The sequence below is a fragment of the Canis lupus genome, chromosome X (genome assembly GCF_048164855.1).
Source record: "Canis lupus baileyi chromosome X, mCanLup2.hap1, whole genome shotgun sequence".
NCBI lineage: Eukaryota > Metazoa > Chordata > Mammalia > Carnivora > Canidae > Canis > Canis lupus.
The window spans coordinates 109,682,132-109,703,457 of NC_132876.1; the positions used below are offsets into that span (position 1 = coordinate 109,682,132).

The 21,326-nt window shown below is 43.5% G+C and overlaps 1 protein-coding gene across 2 annotated transcripts in view; it reads left to right on the forward strand.

The window, feature by feature from the left end:
• MAP3K15 (mitogen-activated protein kinase kinase kinase 15) overlaps positions 1–21,326 on the forward strand; it is a 114,238-nt gene that overhangs the window by 29,859 nt on the left and 63,053 nt on the right. For both annotated transcript variants that reach the window (XR_012026136.1, XM_072815492.1), the window contains exons 4-6: positions 10,391–10,584; positions 13,730–13,898; positions 15,921–16,027. Coding sequence is in view for 1 of the 2 variants with exons in the window: in XM_072815492.1 (XP_072671593.1) it covers positions 10,391–10,584; positions 13,730–13,898; positions 15,921–16,027 (470 nt within the window). In the remaining variant the exon portion in view is untranslated. The remainder of the gene's footprint in view (positions 1–10,390; positions 10,585–13,729; positions 13,899–15,920; positions 16,028–21,326) is intronic.

Consider the following 21,326-nt stretch of genomic DNA (forward strand, 5'->3'; position numbering starts at 1 on the left):
TTTTCTTTTTTTTTTTTTTTAGGTTTTTAAATTTATTCATGAGACAGAGAAAGCGAGCGCACGGAGAGGGTGGGCGGGGGGCAAAGACACAGGCAGAGGGAGAAGCAGGCTCCTGGAAGGGAGCCTGATGTGGGTCTCGATCCCGGGACTCTAGGATCATGCCCTGGGCCGAAGGCAGGCGCTAAACCACTGAGCCACCCAGGGATCCCCACTTCCCTTTTTCAATTAGCGGTGGTTGGGATCCATAACTATCAAAGATGTTACAGATTGCTTAGGGACACTTTGGTAAAAAGTGATACTTTTTCCTTTAGATATCCTTTGGGTTTTCTGAGTTCAGATTACATTTTCTACCACTTCTATTAGGAAAGAATCAATTTTGAATAAGAAGCCTACGTCTCCTAGTTGATGGAGAGGCAGAGTTTTATGTTACACATAGAATGTGATTTATGTAAAAATCTGTCCTTTGAATATTTATTTTGTGTAGCTATTTTCTTAGTATTTCTGCCTCATCTTAAATTCTCTTCTCTCTAGTCTTGATTGATGCCTTTTCCTCCCTACGTGCCTGTGGCCTTGTGCTCTCTTGCTAATTGGAGTGTTGCAGAGGTGCAAACCATAAAACTTGGACCTCTTCCTCTTGAATATCACAGGAGTGAGGTCACCTTTCATAGGGCCAATGTCAAAACTGAAACAGAAATATCTAATTCTGGGGCACCTGGGTGGCTCAGTGGTTAAGCAGCTGCCTTCAGCTCAGGTTGTGATCCCGGGGTCCCAGAATTGAGTCCCGCATTGGGCTCCCTGCAGGGAGCCTACTTCTCCCTTTGCCTGTCTCTGCCTCTCTCTATGTGTATGTCTCTCATGAATAAATAAATAAAATCTTTAAAAAAATATCTAATTCTGCCTGCCAACTTGAGTAAGTCTTTGGTGTCTGCGATGCCCATTTATTTTCTTTAAACTGAGAGACAATGCACGTAGCATCAAATTCACCATTCACCCATCTGTTTGTGTTGGGTATTTTGTTGTGTGTATCACAGCTTGCTTTCTTAAAGATCTTTAAGAATAAAGCTGGAATGGCAGTTACCAACAAGAATCCTGAGGAGGAAGGGGAGGGACCTGAGGTTTGTCTGGCTCTGTGGGCCACTTGGTTAACCTTTCTGGGTCTCGGTTTCCTCCTGTATAAAATGAGATGATGAATCAGATGATTACTGAGATTCATACAAAATCTGAAATAATGCTAGGACTTTATGATAGCCATTCCGTTGTTCAAACAAAGCAGATGAGCTGTTGCAGTAGCTCAGTTGGTGCTGCATAGCGTGTTTCTAGCAGAGATCACTTCATATACCTTTTAAGTGGCACAGTAGCCTGATCATCTGGTTGAAATTGTTATTCAGCTTTGGTACATTTATTCCTATCCTGTCCAAATAAACCTAGAAAAGCAATATAGAATGTTGTTTGCATTGATCTTAAAAACCACAACCTCCCCCCCCCCCAAAAAAAAAACCCCTGTACTCCCCTGATGTGCATGTGTGGTGATTTAAAAAATTCTCCTGTAACTGACTAGAAAAAGAATTGTATCTATTAGGCTTAAAACCTTGTAATCCTTTTTTTTGGAGAAGCACTTGGCTTGGATTTTCTTTCATAATGAATTGACTTTTTCATGTGTGGTCATGTTAAATAATTTTTGAAAAAAAATTACTGTCCCATTTTCATTTGCTCTGTCAATCTTCTTGGGAATGCTTTTCTGTGTTTTTCTGGTTTCCATTTTCATTTGTGTCGTGATTTGTTTTTTTTTTTTTAAAGTTCTCTAGGAGTTCGAGCTGAAAGTCTCATTATGAAGTCTGTTGGGATAAGTTTTTTGCACATTTGCTCCAAACAATTATCAAAATTGTGCTGTTACACCGTTGCCACCTGCTGCTAGCCATCAATAAAAAATAAGAGCAGGTTAATGAGGCCCCTTCACGTGTGTTTCTGTCCTGGCCTTCTTGGACATTTGGCCCTCTCACAGAGAGTACCTGCAGAGGAGCTAGAAGAGGGGAAAGTCCTAGGTGTCCTTAGTTAGTGACCATTATTGAAACCCATGGAGGACAGGGAGGTTAAGAACCCAGTGTGCTCTGTTCTTGGCTGTTTTGGAGAATCCAGGCTGTTTGTGGATGGGAATCATGCTGTTACTCATGGAAGTCTTCCTATATGAAGCCCATTGGGAGAAACTCCTTAGAAGGCTGCAGGTAGGATGTTCTATGTGAAACATCTGTTGGGACTCCAGCGCCTGGGGCTCTTAGATTTTAGAGGGCTTTGGGATGCCTTTGTCAATCTGGAGGAGCCTGTGGATTTCTTCTCAGAATATCTCTTAAAATGCTTCAGTAAATACAAAGGATTACAAAGGAGACCCATTATACTGCAACATAGATTACAACTTAAAAAATATTTTAATAACTGTGTGCTGCTTTATAATGTCTCAAATAATAAGATCAAACAGGTCAGAAAAGTCATAATTTTAAAGGAATAATGGATATGAAAGTTATTTTGAGATCTCTGCAGGAAATTTGATGAGATATGAAAAATTGTATGATTTCTGTTAGTGACTAAGTCCCAGGTCCTGCTAAAACTAAGGTGTATTACCTACGTTTCTAATTGAAGTCAACATTACATTTCAGTTAAAGGTAAATGGTGACAAAGATGTAATTTTTTTCTCATTCAAGTTCACAGGCTCCCAAGGATTAATAGACTCCAGGTTCAGAACTCCTGATCCAGTCCAGCACTATTGAACATTGCTAATACTTCATGCCCACTATGTGCCATGGCCACAGTGAGGCCTCTGTCACCTTCTGAAGTTGACAGTATTATTGTCCCCATTTTAAAGATGAGATCACTGAGATTTGGATAAGTACCTGGTCCAGGGTCATTTATCTGGTGTGAAATGGAGCTGGGATTCAGTCCTTGACTGTCCAAGTTCTCCACCATCTCACTATACTTGAGCAGAGGTGATGCTTCCTATTCCAATGTTAATAAGGTATTTCGTTTTCCCCTAACTTAGCAAATGTTAGAGAGGGGGGAAACCCACCCCACTACCCAGCTCTGCTGAGAAAATGATGAAATGGGAATGCCTCCGTGCATGATGGATGGGAGTGTAAATTGTTCCATCCTTTGTGACCATAGCACATAGCGACAACTGTAACTTTGGTCATTTTGTTCTCGGGAAGCTCCTCTTGGGAAAAGACCACAGTGTCAAATCACAAAGCTGTTGGTCTCCGTGTACAGCCAGGAACTTGTCAGAACAAAGTTAAACAACAGGAGAATGGTTACATGATAAATATACCCCACATGGTGTATTAGGCAAGTATTTAATTAAATGCTTGCCTAATTAAAAATTAGGGCATTTGACTGTGGAAGTGTTGAATCTCCCTATATCATATACTTGAAACTAACACTGTACCTGGAATTGAAATAAAAACTTAAATCGCTGACTGGCAGAGGGGAAGAGTTACGGCTCTATATAGAGCTGTAAGAGTTCAAGACTATATAATCAAACTTTTATGAGAGCTTTTTAAAAAGCACTAGTTATTTAACTTAGTGGTGCTGTAGGACTATCAATTCATGGTGGTGAATCTGTACATGACAGTAGTTCTAGAAATCTCCATTGCTAACTTAGGAACTAGAAACTGGAGGACCGATTCCTCCACTCTCAAACATCACAGGATCCGAGACCAGTGGCTTTTACTCTGCTCTCTGACCTCACTTACTGTATCAGAATCTTCCTTTTGGAGATACTTGAAGAGTGTTTGGAATAAGGGTTTACATATTAATGGGCCTAGCATACTGGTTCTAATGCCCCTTTATGTAGGAAACTAAGCTGCCTTTGTTGAATGTGTTTTAATAAGCTGAATTCTTGAGATGTTTCCATTTATAAATGTAACAATTACAAATATACAAGCTTGGTTCGCTATTGGACATGTGTTATGCTAATCAATGTTTTTCTTTTTAATTTCTGGTCTCCCCACCAACAAAAGTCTGAATGTGCCCCATCATTTGAAGATGTTTGGGCCTATTATTCTTCTTTGTAAGAACAAAAGAACTGCACTCAAAAGCCTGTGCTTTCATTTGGAAGTTTATGAATTGCTTTTGTAAATGTAGCCATTGGTCCCAATTGCTTTCTGTAAAATTTCTTAAACTTTTATACACTTCATGAGAGATTTTCTCAAAGGGAGTATTTTTACTTTGCCAGGGCTCCAGATTCCTGCTGTCCCCTTGGTCCTGTTCATTCAGCCCGCTCAGTTGTTCTCAGAGGTCACGTATTCCCTCTCTTTCTCTTCATTTTTCTCTAACTGTGGCTGAACGTTTGCCCGAAGGATCGGATCCCCTCCTGGCTGCGGGCAGGTCTTCACGAGCCTCTACTGCTCTCGCTCTGCCCACTGGAACCCTAAGCTGGGACAGCACATAGCATAGCTTTGTCTGAGTCTGATTTTTTTTCACACCTCGTTATTGAGGATTTGAGTAGGTTGGGGACAGTTTACTTTTGTGCTATTGGGGAGGAATGGGTTTGCTGAAGAAAGACTGTAAACACGATTTCTGCAGAAATGTTCCTTTTGGAAATAGTTTTAAGACCTGTAACACTTGTATCCAAATAGGCAGGATTCTTGGACCTTCACTTACCTGCCTGTTGCAGAGCCGCAGGGTCACTTAGTTGTAATGTTGGGAAATATTTTGGTTAGAATTGCTACTCTGTAGAAGGTTCTATTTTTTTTAAGATTTTATTTATTCATGAGAGACACAGAGACATAGGCAGAGACATAGGCAGAGACATAGGCAGAGGAAGAAGCAGGCTCCCTGTGGGGAGCCCAATGTGGAACTTGATCCCAGGACCCGGGATGGCGATCTGAGCAAAAGGCAAAGCTCAACCACTGAGCCACCCAGGTGTCCCAAAGTTTCCTTTTTTTTTTTTTTTTTAAGTTGAGAGAAGAAAAGAAAGAAGCATAAATTGGGAGAGGTTTTTTTTTTTTTTTTTTTTTTTTTTAAACTTTTTCATTGGCCGCTTCTGGTTCTGTTTATTGGTTTCTGTGGATTCCAGTTAAGAATTGGTGCCGTTCCTTGGGCCAGTATCACCTTCTTTCCACCTGCATCTTTTGTACTGTTAGTGTCAAATAAATCCCATTTCTGTAGGTTACAGCCCCCAACATAGGATCACATACATTGTTCTATGCATTTGTCTTTTAAATCGGTTAAGAGAAGAAAGAAGTTGACAGTCCTATCATCTCTTCCTTTACTGGCATATTTGTTTTTATCAAGTGAATTAGAATTAGTGTCTGGCATCCCTCGCTTTCAACCTGAAGAACTGTCTTTAGTAGTTTTTGTAAGATGGGTCTTCTAGGAACAAATCATCTCCATTGTTGTTCTGAAAATGTCTTCGCTTCACCTTCATTTTGAAAATCTAGTTTTGCTCCATAGAAGATTCTGGCTGACTTATTTTGTCTTTTGCCCCTTTAAATATGTCATCCTGCCGCCTCCTGGCTTCATTAATTCCAAAGAAAAGTCAGATGTTGATTTAATTGGAGTTCCCTTGTACATGCGAAGACATTTTTCTCTTGCTGCTTTCAAGATTTTCTTTTTGTCTTTGAAAATGTTGACTGTGACATATCTGAGTATGGATCTCTAAGTTTATCCAGCAGGAAGTTCATTAAATTTCTTGGCCATGTGGATTGATTTAATCACATTTAAGGAGTTTTCAGGAATTATTATTTTTTTTTTTTATTTTAGGAATTATTTCTTTGGATGTTTTTCTGTTCCTTTCTTTCTTCTCCTTCTGGGAGTCCCGCAATGTGTCATGTATGTTGGTGCACTGGATGGCGTCCCACATTTCTTTGAGGTTCTGTTCCTCCTCCTTTATTTTTTTCTCTCTGTTCCTCAGATTGCATAATCTATTATCAGTCTGTGTGCAAGTTTGCGGATTCTTTCTTTGATGCAGATTTCCTGTTGGGCCCTTTCAGTGAATTTTTAATTTTGGTTATTGTACTTTTGAATGCCAGAAATTCCGTTTGCTACTTTTCTGTGACTTCTGTCTCTCTGTTGGTATGTTCTATTTGATGAGATGTTGTCGTCCTACCTTTAACTCTTTGAGCACTAGTGTCCTTTAGTTCTTGGAGCATCTTTATAATAGCTGCTGATCTCTTTCCCTCCTGTCTCTGGAGCTTGTTGCTCGCTGGCTGGTTTGTTGAGTGACGTCACTAGACTCCTTCAGTGAAGTCTCTGTGGCACAGGGTCCACAGCAGCTCTGACCCTACCACCCCCACGCAGGGGCAACGGTGGGTACACCGGGGCTCGCCTCAACCGAATCTTTCCCCGATTTCCCTGTTGTGTTCTTCCTGTGTTGAAAACACCCCCTCATTGTCAGCTACCGTGTTTTTGACCGTACCCTCAGACGTCAGCGTTCCGCAGTTTGACGTCATGAAAGTGGGGCTCCTTGGCAGGCGCAGTCTTCGAGGCCGGTCTTAAAGCTTTCCTCTGACCTCATGAAGGCTCTTCTTACTTAGCGCTCTCTGCCCCGTTGCTCTTGGGGAAACAAGCTGGTCTACCTTTGACCTATTGCTGCCTTGGGACTACCAACTCCCTCGTGGTTTCCTGCCACAAAAATGTCCCCGGTTATGCGATAGTGCCCATAGGTTTGGCTCTCCCCACGCTGTGTTGTGTGTACCCTGGTCCACTTCTGCAGAGCTCTCTGTTCTTACACGATGCCTCTGGCCCCAGGCAGAGCCCCGGCACCCCTGCTCCAGGGCTGGGGACAGGGAGCAGCTTGCCTTCCTCGGGATGACACCCTGCTCTAGGGTGAGGTGCTGAGCGAGGGTAGCGGCACCCAATCTTCTCAGCTGGCCTCTTCTGATCTGGATCTTTGCTCTATGTGACTGGGGACAAAAGGTGATCAGGGCCCAGTTTTCTTGGCCTATTTTGCCGAGCTGTGGGAACCAGGTAGAGAAACCGAGCTCTGGTTCTCTTGATCGCACTTGCCTGGAATAGAGCTGCTCCGGCCCAGGGCTGTGCTGACTGAGAAGGCTGCTGGCCTGGCCTGGCCAAGGAGAAGCTGTCATCCTAGACTAGAGGCTGTGGGGTAAAAGGGAACCTCTTCTTGGCTCTGCCCACCCAGAGTAGCATTTCTGTCCCTCTGGGCTGCAGGACCAGGGAGGAACAGGTTATCAAATGCTAGAGTCTCACTGTTCTTACTAAGATAGGAGTTGCTTTTCTTGAATAAGTGTTTCTCTACTTGCTGTATGCTCTTCAGATAATTCAGAGACTTAAAATGTTTTTTAAAAATTTTTGGAGGGGGGTGCCTGGGTGGCTCAGTGGTTGAGCGCCTGCCTTCGGCCCAGGGCGTGATCCTGGGGTCCCGGGATCGAGTCCTGCATCGGGCTCCCTGCATGGAGCCTGCTTCTCCTTCTGCCTGTGTCTCTGTCTGCTTCTCTCTCTCTCTCTTTCTCTCTCTCTCATGAATAAATAAAGTCTTTTAAAAAAATTTTTTTTTTGGCCAGCTAGGGCTATTTTTCTGGAGAGAGAATCTGAGAAGCTTCTCACCCTACCCCCTCAGGTCTAGCTCTGACTTAAAAAAAAAAAAAAAAGAAAAGAAAACCCTCAACTTCTTCACAGATATTTTACCTTCTAGATCTCACTGATCCACACAGTCCTCTTTCCTCTTTCTGCAGTCGGAAGGCTTTTACCATAAACTTAGCCAATGGCAGGTGGAAGAACAAGCAGTTTTACCTTCTGATTGTATAAAAAGCATTTAACATGGCTTTTCTGTTACAGATGAGGGAGAAATTTGTCTCCAACCTATCAAAACCTTCCTTTGCTGGACAATAGGAGTGTAGCTTTGAGGATTTGAGGATATTACCAGGAAGGGAAGCATCTGTGTTGCCTACTGCAGGCAGTTCCCAGTGATAGCTGAGAAGTAGTCAGAGTCTTCCCCTGACCCCAGTTATACCCACACACCTGAATTTGCCACTTCTGTTTATAACACACCCATCTCTGTTTTGAGGGATTTAACCCCAATATCTGGTGCCCACAGGGATGGTCTCCAGCTGCTATTCTGCAGCAGGGTAAGTATTCTCAGAAAATCCTTTATTTCAGGAATAATAAAACATCGAGACGCTTAATGTTAAGATGAGGGCCATCCTGCTACCTGTTTTCTGTGACCTATCAGTTAAGAATGGTTATTTCATTTTTTAAAACTTAGTTATTTGATGGAGTGAGAATGCGAGTGCACAAGCAGGCAGAGCAAGCAGGCAGAGGGAGAAGGAGACTCCCTCCTGAGCAGGGAGCCCAATGTGGGGCTTCATCCCAGGAGCCCAGGATCATGACCTGAGCCAAGGGCAGATGCTCAACCAACAGAGCCACCGGGGTGCCCTGGTTATTTCATTGTTAAATGATGGGGAAAAGTCAAAAGATGACTATTTCAGGATTTGTGTCAATAGGAAATTCAAATTTGTGTGTGTAAATAAACTTTTCTTGGGACTCGTAGTTATGCTCCTATGTTCCCATGTTGTCTATAGTTGCTTTGATGCTGCAATAGTGATGTGGAGTGGTTGCAGCAGAGACTGGCCCACAAGATACAAAATATTTCCCACCTGGTCTTTTACAGAACCAGTTTGCTGATCCAGTCCAAAGTACGTTTGAATGGAGCAGCACGAGTAATTTTAGGGCCTAACAACATGTCTCACCAGGACTTAGCAGTGTCTGTTAAGGTTCAAGGAAGAGAGAGTGTCAGGATGAGTAGTTACTCGAAATTCAGGAGGGAATGAGCATGCTGCCATTGTGTAAGGAAATCTCATTCACAAGGAAAACTTCAAAATGTATGTCACAGGGCAGCCCAGGTGGCTCGGCAGTTTAGTGCTGCCTTCAGCCCAGGGTGTGATCCTGGAGACCCAGGATCGAGTCCTGCATCGGGCTTTCTGCACGGGAGCCTGTTTCTCCCTCTGCCTGTGTCTCTGCCTCTCTCTGTGTGTCTCTCATGAATAAATAAAATATTTAGAAAAAAATGTATGTCACATAGGTATTTGAAATTAGTTCCCCAATGTGGCAGGTTTTCCCTTCTGTTTGATCTGAAATGGTAGTATTCTGTTTTTGTTTTTGTTTTTTTTTGGAAAAAGTGTGCTTCCCAAAGTTAAGTCTGTATTATTCTAAAATACTCGGATAATTCTATTGGTCAAGTTTTAAAAATTCAAGAGAAAAAAATCAGATAAATTATTTCTGGCATCATATACATTCTTTTAAAAAAAAAATTCATGAAAGACAGGCAGAGACATAGAGGGAGAAGCAGGTTCCCCGTGGGGAGCCTGATGTGGGACTCGATCCCAGGACCCCGGGACCATGCCCTGGGCTGAAGGCAGATGCTCAACCTCTGAGCCACCCAGGCATCCTCATCATATACATTCTTGAAAGCTAAGTGAAGGGCTAGGAGTTAAAAAGAAAAAAAAAAAAGCCTGGAATTTTTTTTTAAATTTTTATTTATTTATGATAGTCACAGAGGGGGGGGGAGGCAGAGACATAGGCAGAGGGAGAAGCAGGCTCCATGCACCGGGAGCCCGATGTGGGATTCAATCCCCGGTCTCCAGGATCGTGCCCCGGGCCAAAGTCAGGCGCCAAACCGCTGCGCCACCCAGGGATCCCAAAGCCTGAATTTTAAGCTGGTCGCTTTTGCAGCAATGTAGACAAAAGATCTGACTGATGGAAGAATGCCCTAAGGTGTATTTTAATCTTTCAAGTGTGCTAAAAGGTGAGCATGATTTAATGCTTTTTAGAGGTAGTATTTATGCTTTGCAAAGGATCATGATTCATAGTCAGATTGTAATTATTTCTTAGCGCTCAGGTAAAACAGTATTTTTTTTTTCTATTTGACAATATAAAACTTGAGCATCCTTTTTCCAAACATCTCTAAGACTAGTCCTATTTATTGGTATCTGTTCCCTGCAAGACAATTTTTCTCAACAGAGTTTATAATAGTTCACCTGTGGTTGAACGATCAAACAATAGAGCTTTTCCATCTATGCTGAAAGAAAGAAAATCTGCCTTTACATTGCAGTTCTTGGTTATCAGTGGGTTCAAGGTCACTCCAATTTGAGGGGCCTGAAATGATGTTGTCTCCATGACTTAAAACCCTTAAAAACTCTGCTAGTGAAGTTCAGAGACATACACAGGTCAGTTTAGCAGGTGAAACGAAATTTTTGTTTTCGGGCTGGTGGAATTGAGTGGTTTCCCGTTCTGTGCCCAGTAGATTCCTCGTCCTATTGCACACATTGTTAGTCATTCTCAGGCACTTTCTCCTTCCCTGTCCTACCAGGTTTCGCCTGCCCAAATCCACTGCTGTGTTTCTGCATCAATTACTTTGTGAAACATTTTTGTTTCTGTTTTCCAGGCATCTAGTGGAAATTATTATTTCATCCCATACATTGTGACACCGTGTGCTGATTATTTTTGCTGCGAGAGTGATGCGCAGAGGCGTGCCTCAGAGTACATGCAGCCCAACTGGGACACCATCCTGGGTCCACTGTGCGTGCCCCTGGTGGACAGGTTTATTAGCCTCCTCAAGGACATCCACGTGACCTCCTGGTAATTCTCATTCACTGTTAGCAAATCTGGGAGCTTTGCCAAAATTTTCCCTTCACATTCACGGCGCAGCCAACTCCTAGGAGACTGTAATGCCCAGGGAATGGGGAATCCCAGCCCATCTGTTTGAAGTTTTTCTGGAATCCATTATTGTTCCTTGCTACTTCACTAGGTTGGGCCAGTGAGGTGTAGCCAAAAGAGAATAGAAGTGGAGTTTTAGCAGGTGAGGGTTGAGCCTGTGTCTGGCCCCAACTCCCCAGGTGACCTTGATAAATAACTCTATGTAGCCATTTCCTAGAAAATAAGGACGTTAAGTCACTGTTAGTTTTCATGCTCTTTCAACTCTGAGATTCCATGTTTTAAGATCACTTCTGAACACGATTGCATCTCTCCCAGCCCCTAAGCCCACGCAGCTGTAGAGGTTGTTAATGTGGCTCAGCAAGGTCACTCTGATCATAAGTTCTTGCCTTGAGTCAAGCCACAGCCATCCTGAGCTCAGGATGTCTTGGGATATGTTCTTTGTAGATTTATATTGGAGAAGGTGAGGGATACTCGTTCAAAGAGGTGGGCAGGTTTGGGTCTGAGTCCTGGCTCAGATAATTCTGTGCTTGGCGGCCTCATGAAAGTCATCTCACTTGTCTGGGCCTCTCTGCTTAAGAAGCCATGCCTTAAAATGTTCTTATTTGAAAAGCTGGAGGCCAAAAATCATCCACTAAACCAAAGGATCTAGTGTGTGTTTGTTTGTTTGTTTGTTTGTGGCCAGTTTAAAGGATTTACTCCTGTGAGTTATGTCACAAGAAGGATCTGTCCTTCCAAAACAAATGAAAATCCAGAGCTCTGGTGGAATCAGCTTGAAATGGAAAGGCCCACACATCCCCCTGTGGCTCAGGTGGCAGCTGCCTGAGCCGTGATGTGGCCCTGTTGTGTTGGTATGACATACACATTTGCTAGCAGTCTGTTCTTTTTTCTATCCTGTCATCTCTTGTTTGGACACATAGTTTCTTCTACACACTAAGAAATAAGACTAGAAACCCAGATTTTGGTGACCAAATGCCAATACTGATGGGGGACCTTTTGTGGCCCGTTTCCTGCGCAGCCTGAATCAGGCATACCTTGCTGCTCAGTGAACATTTTAGTGACATTTAGGGAGAAAACTCTTCAAATAGCATCTTTGCAGGTCTGATGAGGAAAGAGGCTGGCTTGAGTCTAACATATGAACAAGGCCTTGCAAAAAGTGGGCTCAAGTTCGTTTTTCATGAAATGTGTGTGTCAGTAGGAAAGCACCTGCTTTGATTTGGTGTAATTTCAAAGGACTTGAAATACCTGTTGGTCGCTTCTACCCCTTGAATGGTTAGTGAGAAGGTACTTAGGGCTTCTGGTCTAAAACACCTGTAAGAGGGATGGCAGATAAGCTCTTTGCTCAGGTGTGGACTCTGATAAAGAGCTCTGGTAAAGGTTGCCTATAGCCTTGTGTTGAAAAGGGGTTTGAAGCCATTTCCATGTTGAGTGTCCCCAAGCCATACTCAATTCAGTGTTTTGTTTATTTACTTACAAGTTATAGCTCTTATGAGGTTTCTCAGTTTATTAAAACTATTTTTCAGAATTAGCCTTAAAAACAAGACTAAACTAAAGTATAACTTTTTACTTGTCAGGCTAAACTAATAACACTTTAATATTTTTGATGCCTTTATACTCTACTAAATGGACAGTGGCTGTCACCCAATGTAATGACTCCTAAGATTAATGATGGAATTTTAAACACTGGTGGAATCTGCTAATTTGCACAACGGGATGATAAAAGACAAATAAGAAAATAAAAAATTAAAAAAAATAAAGCAATACACTGATAATTTTATATCAGTGCATTCTTTAAATGTTAATTGAGGTCCTATTATACAAGCATTGGCACAGTCTGTGTACTGTATTCACATTTCTTTGGCATAGCTTTAAAATTACTGAAAGTAAGTAACATTTGGTTTTAGTCTTCTGATGTATTTGTCTTTCTCTAATGACTGTTAAAATGAGACTGCTCCTTTTTTTTTTTAAAGATTGAATTATTTGAGAGACTATGGAGGTTGCAAGGGAAGGGGGAGAGAGAATCTCAAGCAGACTCCCCCCTGAGCGCAGAGCCCACTGTGGGGCTCAAACCCACAACCCTGAGATCATGATAAGCCTGCTCCTTTTTTTTTGATGAGCAGCCTAGTTTTTCTCTCTACAGTGAAGTCCTCTCAGCTACTTAATGGGTTGATTGTAGATTACTGCTTGGCAGTGCTCAGTCTCTATTAACACATTACTTGGAAAGTACGTAACATATTTAATTCAATCTACAGTCATTGTAAGTTGGCCTCTATACATCAAATTTGATCATTTGTAAAGATTTTAAACCAAGTACCAGATACTAGCATTGGTTCTCTGAGAGGCTGCAGTTAAGAGATTCCAGTGTAGATTTGAATTGCTTTAGATGTCTTCATACATCCCTACTATTATCTGGATGCTCCCAGGAAGGAAGTTTTGGTTGGAAAAGCATTCTGGCAATTAAAAATGACTAGGGGAGTGGGAGTGAAAGGCAGAGGTTGTCTGTAAGCTTCCAGGCGCAGCTGCTGCGATTGCTCATGGACACACCCAATTTCCGGCTCTTGGCCAAATGGAAAAAGCTTTGTGATTTCTAGGTGGGGATACCTGATAAATTGATGTTAAAGATATTCTCATTATACTGTGTTTCATGGCTTTTGGACTTGTATTTGGCTCTGTGATAACATGTTAATAGTGGGGGAAATAAACGGTTCAAGTAACCTTGAATCAAGCAAGGTAACTCTTGCTCTCTCTGTGTTGGAAAATCCCAGAAGGGATAGGGTGGGGTGGGTAGTGAGTCCTATGCGTCACCCAAATTTCAACTCTGAAAATATTTTTCAAAGGTCATAACGAACTGAGTTTGTTGATGTTGAATGGTTAGTTGCTACAAAAGGTGACCAGCAAGTGGGACAGGTCTCCTGTCTCTGTTGGTGCAGGGAGGCTCATGGCGAGGAGGGTCCCCCGTGTGTCCAGCTCAGTTGTGGCGATGAGAACTAAGTTGGTTTGAGCTTCTGAAGAAAACAGGGTCCCAGATGCAGGTAGATGCGACCAGAGGTTTTCCTGTTTCCCTCTCCAGTGCTTATTACAAAGAAACCTTGTTAAATGACATCCGGAGAGCCCGAGAGAAATACCAGGGTGATGAACTGGCAAAGGAGCTGGCTCGGATCAGACTTCGCTTGGACAACACTGAAGTTCTGACCTCGGACGTCATCATTAATTTGCTGCTGTCCTACCGTGACATCCAGGTAGGAGCACCCTTGCTGGAGGCCAGCGTGCGTGGGGCTCAACCTTGGCCTGAGGAATTCATTCCTCACATGAAACACTCTTACACAGGCGTGTGGTTAGCTAACTGGTTTATAGGCAAAAGTACGTGCCTAGGTCATAGGTCCCCTAGCATATCTGTCGTGATGGTAACCCTGGAGGTTTTGTCTCCTCAGATGGCCACTCTGGCCAAACCTCATGCAGTACTGCTTGATAAGAGGAACTTTGAATTGAACAGTTTAAATGCCCTTTATGCAAGGCATTGTTTCAGGCTCTTGGCGAATCCTAATTCATTTAATCCTCTTGGCAAGCTTATGGGATGTATACTTCATCATCCCCATTTTACAGATGAGGCACAGAGAAGTTAAGTAAGTTGTCCAAGGTCACGCAGCATTTAGCAAAGTCAAGATTCACACCGAGGCAGCATTGTCCTTGTTCTTTACTCCACTGCTGTGGTACTTTCTTCAGGCCTCTTGTCACTTTCTTCCTTGTTGACCCCTGCCCATCAGTGACAGGGAAAGCAGGAGTAGTAGAGGCACATCCAGGACCCAGGGAACGCAGATGCTTATTCTAAAACAAGTATCAGAGCCTCATGAAGAGTGCTGGACACCGTTTATAGGATGCGGTACCATGATGGAAATGGTGGAGGGTTTCGTCCCTCCAACTTAAAGGCTGTTAAGCCATTTGTAAGGATGTCTTGATCTACTTCCCTCTGGAGTGGAACACAGGACAGCGTGCCTTCCGCACAGAGTTCTACAGAGCCGTGTTGGAGGTTGTTGACAACAGGTCTTTAGATCTAAATGAGAAGGGCACCCAGTTCTGACATGAACAGAGGAGAGTGGACCGCTGAGGAACGCCCGCCCTGCTGATAGACTGATGGATCTAATCGACTTTAACAGCAGGTGCTATTCAAGATTTTGACAATGATGAAATTAAGGCCCAGGGGACAAGAGAATAGGAATGACCTTTTTTGAATTCTTTCTTCCATTGAGCTGCTGGCTTTGTTCTGTTCCTGCTTTCATGCCTCTCTTCTTTTTATAAGCTACTTTATTTGAAGGTAAGCCAGAAGCTTCTTGGGATACACTGCCTCCTTTTCTCAAGCAGCAGCATCAAGGTGTAGAGCCACAAAAACAGGCACAGGATTTCAGTGGCAGTCCTCCTCAGCTAACTGTGGCTGGCTGTCAGCAAGTTGGCCAGTCATAGCGGTTGGAAGCCTGGCTGAAAGGGTAGCAGATGGCATTGCTCGGAGGAGACCCAGCTGAGACCAACACAGTAGCAAATTTTCTCTGAGTAATTATGCAGTTTAGAACTATGGTTCTCAATCAGAGGACGTGTGGCCATGTCTGGAGACTTTACTGATTTTTCACAGCTCAGGGGTGAGGGGGAGGTGCTACTGATCTCTCATGGGTTGAGGCCAAGGGTGCTGCTTAACATCCCAGAATGCCCAGGACGGCCCCTACAACCAAGGACGGCCCCTACAACCAAGGATGATCCAGGCCCAAAATGTCAATAGTGCCAAGGTTGAGAAACCCTGGTTTAGATGAGTTCAATTATTTCTGGCAAAATAGGAAGGATCTGGCATGATTCCTCTCTTCCTGTGGTAAGTGACTGTAGAATTTCATGTGTGTTAAGATCTCGCTTATGTTAACCCACAGCTCTGCTCGTGGTGGTAACTCTCCTGCGCTTACAGCATGGTAGCTTTTTTCTGGGCTGCTGGACTCCCTTGCTTGCTTTTGTTGCCTTTGGATTTAGCCTCATCCCCTTGATCCTTTTGTGGCCTCTGATAGCAGAGATTCTTTGTCTACCTTTTCTTTTATTCATTTTGGTTTTTTGTTTTTAAGATCTTATTCACGTTGTGTTACAGGCTGTAAGGTGACTTCACTAAATGCTGTCTGTAGGGAGAGGCTTGTATCCCGGGACAATCTTAGGCTGATAACCATTGAGAAGAAGCTGTGAAAGGCTGTGTGTTTCTTGTCTTTCTTCACCTTGGGACCTCTTGCCAACAGGACTATGACGCCATGGTGAAGCTGGTGGAGACACTGGAAATGCTGCCTACGTGTGACTTGACGGACCAGCATAATATTAAATTCCATTATGCCTTTGCACTGAATAGGTAAGAGAGAGAGTAGATGTATAGAATTCTGAAACATGCTGCCTGTTAAATTCTTCTTTCATTCAACCCTCACTGAGTCTGAGCCAGATCAGGTGCTAAATGCCAAGGTTATGAAAATGGTCAAAGCGTTTAGTCTTGGTGTTTCAGGACTTTGTCTTTGGAACATATATTCCAGCTGTGAGGTCAAGGCTCTAGAGCTCAGAGTGCCAAATGCCTTGATGAAAGTTTGCCCCAAATGCTGTGGAAGCATAGCAGAGGGTGAAAGTCATTCTACTTGGGGCTTTTAAAGAAGCTTCCCTGGGGTCTTTGGGGCTGGGTTTGCAATTTGTAGTAAGATTGACGTCATGTGCAAAAGAGTGTGGGGCAGGGTTGGTGAAAAGGCCATTGTACTTGGCCAGAGCAGGGGTAGGAGCTCAGTGTTCCTCATGTGCAGCGTGCCTTTTGGGGGGCATCCAGGGCAACAGCATCACAGAATGTGCGCGAAGCAAACACAGGCCATGAGGCTAAGCGTGGAGGCTGGGACTGTGTCTTGAAAGGACCTTGTATACATGAATAAGGGGTTGGTAGTGTCTTGTGGACTTTGGGGGACTGGTTGAAGCAACTGGAGGAATGTTGACGGATAGGAAAAGAGGGTGCTGTCTTCATTACTAGCATAATCTGAACTTTGCAGTACAAGTTATGGGGCTAGATAGAGTTTGTGAGACTTGACAATTCCTGCCTGGAGACCTGGAGCCTCAAAAGCTTGTGTGCAGGGAGTACCCGTAAAGCAGGTGTAACCAAGAGACTCCAAATGCAACGATTCAAGTAAGACAAATTTCTTTCACTTAGCAGTGTAGCGGTGAGAGGGCCAGACTAGTGGCTTAGGGCTGCTCCAGGAGTTGTTTGGGGACCTGGTTTTGGACCGTTTTGTAGCTCTTGAATTTGCAAAAATGTTGTCCTGATCTAGTTGAAGCTAGGTCACCACTTCTTTATATTCCAGCCTATGTAAGGGGGAAAGACTAGAAGCTCAGGACAGTTTTCTTTAAAGCAAGTAGAATTAGCACAGGACACTTCTACTTCTATCCCATTGTTGAGAGCTTAGTCACATGACCCCATCTAGCCAGAAGGGCAGCTGGGAAATGTAGTCTCTACCTGGGCAGCCACATGCTCATTCAAACATGGGGTTTGGAGGGTAACGAGGAGTTGGCCAGGTTGAATCTCAAAATCCTAATGCCTCAGTGTTTTAGTCCTGCAGTCTCCCTTCTTCCCCAGATAAGATACAGGAAGGGGAGCAGCATTAGGTGAATATGGTAAGAGCCATGTCCAGATACACTTACTGCTGGACCTGCCCTCTGCTGGGGCCAAGAATTGGTCATATTTAATCAGGAAGCAAAAAATTCTGGGAAGGTATTCAGACTTAGCCTGAGCACCAGAGAGTCCTGACACTTCATCATCAGCCTTCCATGGCCAGTATCTTCTACAGGGAATGAATACAGTGAGCTTAGGAGGTGACCTGAGTGAGAGGACTCTTGTGTCAGCTTTCTCAGAGTCTTGGTTTGGCTTCAGCAGCTGGATATGTGTTATATATATATATAAAACATATATAGTTATATGTTGTGGGCTTACCACTGGCAGCATCTGCAGGACAGCAGACATGTTCGGGAGCCCATGGCTTCAGGAGTCTCCTGACACATATGACATCACGTCTTTTATATTGAAGTAAAATGTACATGCAGTGATATGCATAGATCTCAAGTATACAATTCGATGAACTTTGATAAACCAACAAACACTGTAAACAACACCCCTCTCAAAATAGAAAACATTTCCATCCCCTCGGAGAGTTCCTTTGTGCTCTTCCCCACCCCTTCATAGGCAACCACTGTTATGACATCTGTCAGATGTTAGATTAATTTTCCCTGTCCTTGAACTTTGTAGGAATCAGAGTGTGTATTCCATTGTGCTGGTTGCCCTCACTCAGCATCATATTTGTGAGATTCATCGGTGCTGTTGGATGTATGAGTAGCACATTCATTCCTCTTGCTGTAGAGTAGTCCACTGTATGGATATACCACAATTGATCTATCCATTTCATTGCTGATAAACTTTGAAGGTGTTTTCAGTTTAGGGGTGTTAAGAACAGTGCTGCTATGAATATTCTTGCACATGATTTTTGTACACATATGGCACAGTTCTTTTGGGTAGATAGCATGTGCATGTGTCGTGCTGTAGTAGATATTGGCAAACAGTGCTAGGATTTTTAGTCTTTTTGGAGAGGAGGTTTCATGGTCTCTACGAAAATGGGCCTGCTCTCTCCCCACTGGTCTTTAAATTCAACCTCCCAAGGTAGGGAGCGCTGGGGAGGGCATCTTCATTAAGCCTGGGGTTGGGGAGGGAAAGGTCCCGTTACTCTGTTACGCTAAAGTAGTGTGTGCCACTTTTATTTATACTTAAGCGTACTTGATTAACCCTTGATTTATAAGGATTAAATGAGTTAGTACTGGTGACGTTTCTGGAAGAACGCCTGGTACACTAAAAGTGCCATTAAAAAAATGGTTTGTTAAATAAAAACTAAGTCAGTCGCCACCATGTCTTCTCCCAGATGGAGTAGAGGTGACTATTGTCAAACAGAACAGTCTGATTGCCATCCACTCGAAGTAATAAAAGAGAAAAACAATTTGTGAAGTGGAAAACCAGTATCTAAGAGAAATGGGTGTGGCAGGATGAAGTGATCCCAAGACCAGTGCATTTCCAGTTTGGAAGCAGATTGGCTGGGACCGCCCGCAGCTGAACCTTTGCTCTCTGGTGATGGCTCTTTTCCTTCTGGCTGCCTGGTAGACAGTGGCTCTGTATTACAGGCCGGGCAGGGTATAACTTGGCCAGCTGTTGGCATATTCACAGTTGACTTTCACACTAAGTACAGCTTTGAGAAACTTTATGGCATTACTTTGTGTCTATAAAGGTGAATATAGTGATGAACAGATAATTTTTCCTGCATTACAGTTGACCTTTATCTCTTCGGAAGCAGAACACATCATGGCCATGAATTAGTTACTCAGGGTTGGCAGTAATGAATGATGTTTGACCCTCAGATGGCAAGGGCTCTCTGTTTCGAGGCACAGGCTGGCTTGATCACCTAGCTGTTCCTGGTAGCTGCCACTTCAGCTACATTCCGAAGCGCATTCAAAAATGCTTCAAGTTTCCTTCGAGCAGTTAAACTGCTTGCCACTCAGTGGCGTGGAATCCTGTATGAGTAATTTTCATTTGCTGTTGTTCTTATAGACAGGACTTTATAGACATGCAGCCAGAATAACCTGACCAGGGATCCTGACAGCAGGCTGAAAGATAGTCTGGAAGAAAAGTAAAGGAATCAAAGTAGTAGGTTAAGAACAATAACACTTGCCTGTCACAAAGTAGGAATGTTCTCATATTCTACTCCTTGTGTCTTCGGGTCAAGAAGTCAACTCCAGCAAAATTCCTTGATGTGGAGCGGAAGCTGAATGCATGACACGTTTATCAGAATATCTGATGTATCACTCTCTAAATGGGTTAAGGGGAGTGATAGAAGAAAGTACTCTGGGGCCTAGAAATGTGTATAGAGGCAAGAGTAGATGGATGTTACAGAATCCAGCCTGTGCCAGGGGTGCTGCAGGCTTGGTCCAGAACCTACAGCAGTCCCCTCCTCCTCGGCCCCTGGGGCTGCCCAGCCACGTCATTGCTCACGTGAAGGGACACATGCCCCCAGGAGGGCAGTGTGGGCTTCTTGTCTCTGCCATAGCCACCAGCATCCCTTTCTTCGTGTCTTCTGTTTATGTTCACTGTTCGATCTTGCCATCTTAATTTATACATTGATATAACCATTCTTTATTAGGTGTTTGGCAAAAGTAGAAAAACGTTGACCTTTCCTCACTTATGTAGTACATTGGTCTCCAGGTCCCTAAAATCGTGTTGCAAAAGGAGGACACATGTTTGTGGTGATCGTTTTCTGGGCAGTGAAGAGAAACACGAATCCTGTGACCTTAAAAAGAGGTCATCTGGTGCAAACCCTTCATTTCAGGAGGAAGACAGACAGGCAAGGGCCCAGGATCTAACAGCCGGGTGGTAAGAAATCTGGGGACCAGAACTCCCCAGTTTTAGCACAAGGCTCTGGATACACTAGTTTAATAATGTCACACAGCATAATCTGTGAAACTACCCAGAAGGCTTTCTCTTATTTTCGTTTGCCTGAAGGACAACCAGGAGAAACCCTGGGCCTCTTGGAACAATAGGGCTGTCCTTTTATATGTTCTGCTCTGTCCTATATGATGAGAGCATTATATGGTTGCTGAAGATTGAAGCCACTTTCGTAGTATATACTTTGAATGCCAAAAGACCGGTTGGATTTCTTTTTATGAGAAATAGACCATCTCCATATGTACTGAGCACTGGCCTTGCCAATAATACATGTTTTCCTTTTGAAAAATATTTAAAGGACTTAAACCATTTCCATCAGTCTTCCCCCCTGGCCTCCTTGGCCTAAGAATCTTCCTTTCCTGTCCAATTCCTGCTTCGGTTCCCTCTCTTTTGTCCTCACACTTGCAGACTTCTGTGTCAGGGGAGGCCTTTGTGCTGAAGAAGACAGCACATGAGGGGCGCCCTAAAGTTAACAAGTGATGGAAAAATATAATCACATGTGTTGTATGTTACACACACAGTTTCTCTCTCTTAAACAGTTTGAGAAATCTTTCAAAACCACTCTGCTGTTAACAACCCATAAAACTATGGACTACACTGCTGTGGAAGAAATGAGGGTAATGGTAATTAATTAAATGGAATGTTTTTAAATTGCAATTCCAGTATAGTTAACATACAGTATAATATTAGTTCCAGGGACCCGTGGGTGGCTCAGTGGTTGAGCGAGCATCTGCCTTAGGCTCAGGTCATGATCCTGGGGTCCTGGGATCGAGTCCACATCAGTCTCCCTGTGGGGAGCCTGGTTCTTCCTCTGCCTATGTCTCTGCCTCTCTCTGTGTCTCTCATGAATAAATAAATAAAATCTTTAAAAAATCAGTTTCAGGTGTACAATAGTGATTCAGCACTTCTTGCAACACCCAGTACTCATGATAACAAGTGTGCTCCTTAATCTCCATCACCTGTTGCACCTATCCCCCCGCCACACACACCCACTTCCCTCTGGTAACCATCAGATTGATCTCTAGAGTTAAGAGTCTCTTTCTTGGATTGCCTCTTTTTTTCCCCCTTGCTTATGAGCCAAATTATGGAAGCAGCCTGTGTCCATCAATAGATTAACGGACAAAAAAGATGCAGTGTGTGTGTGTGT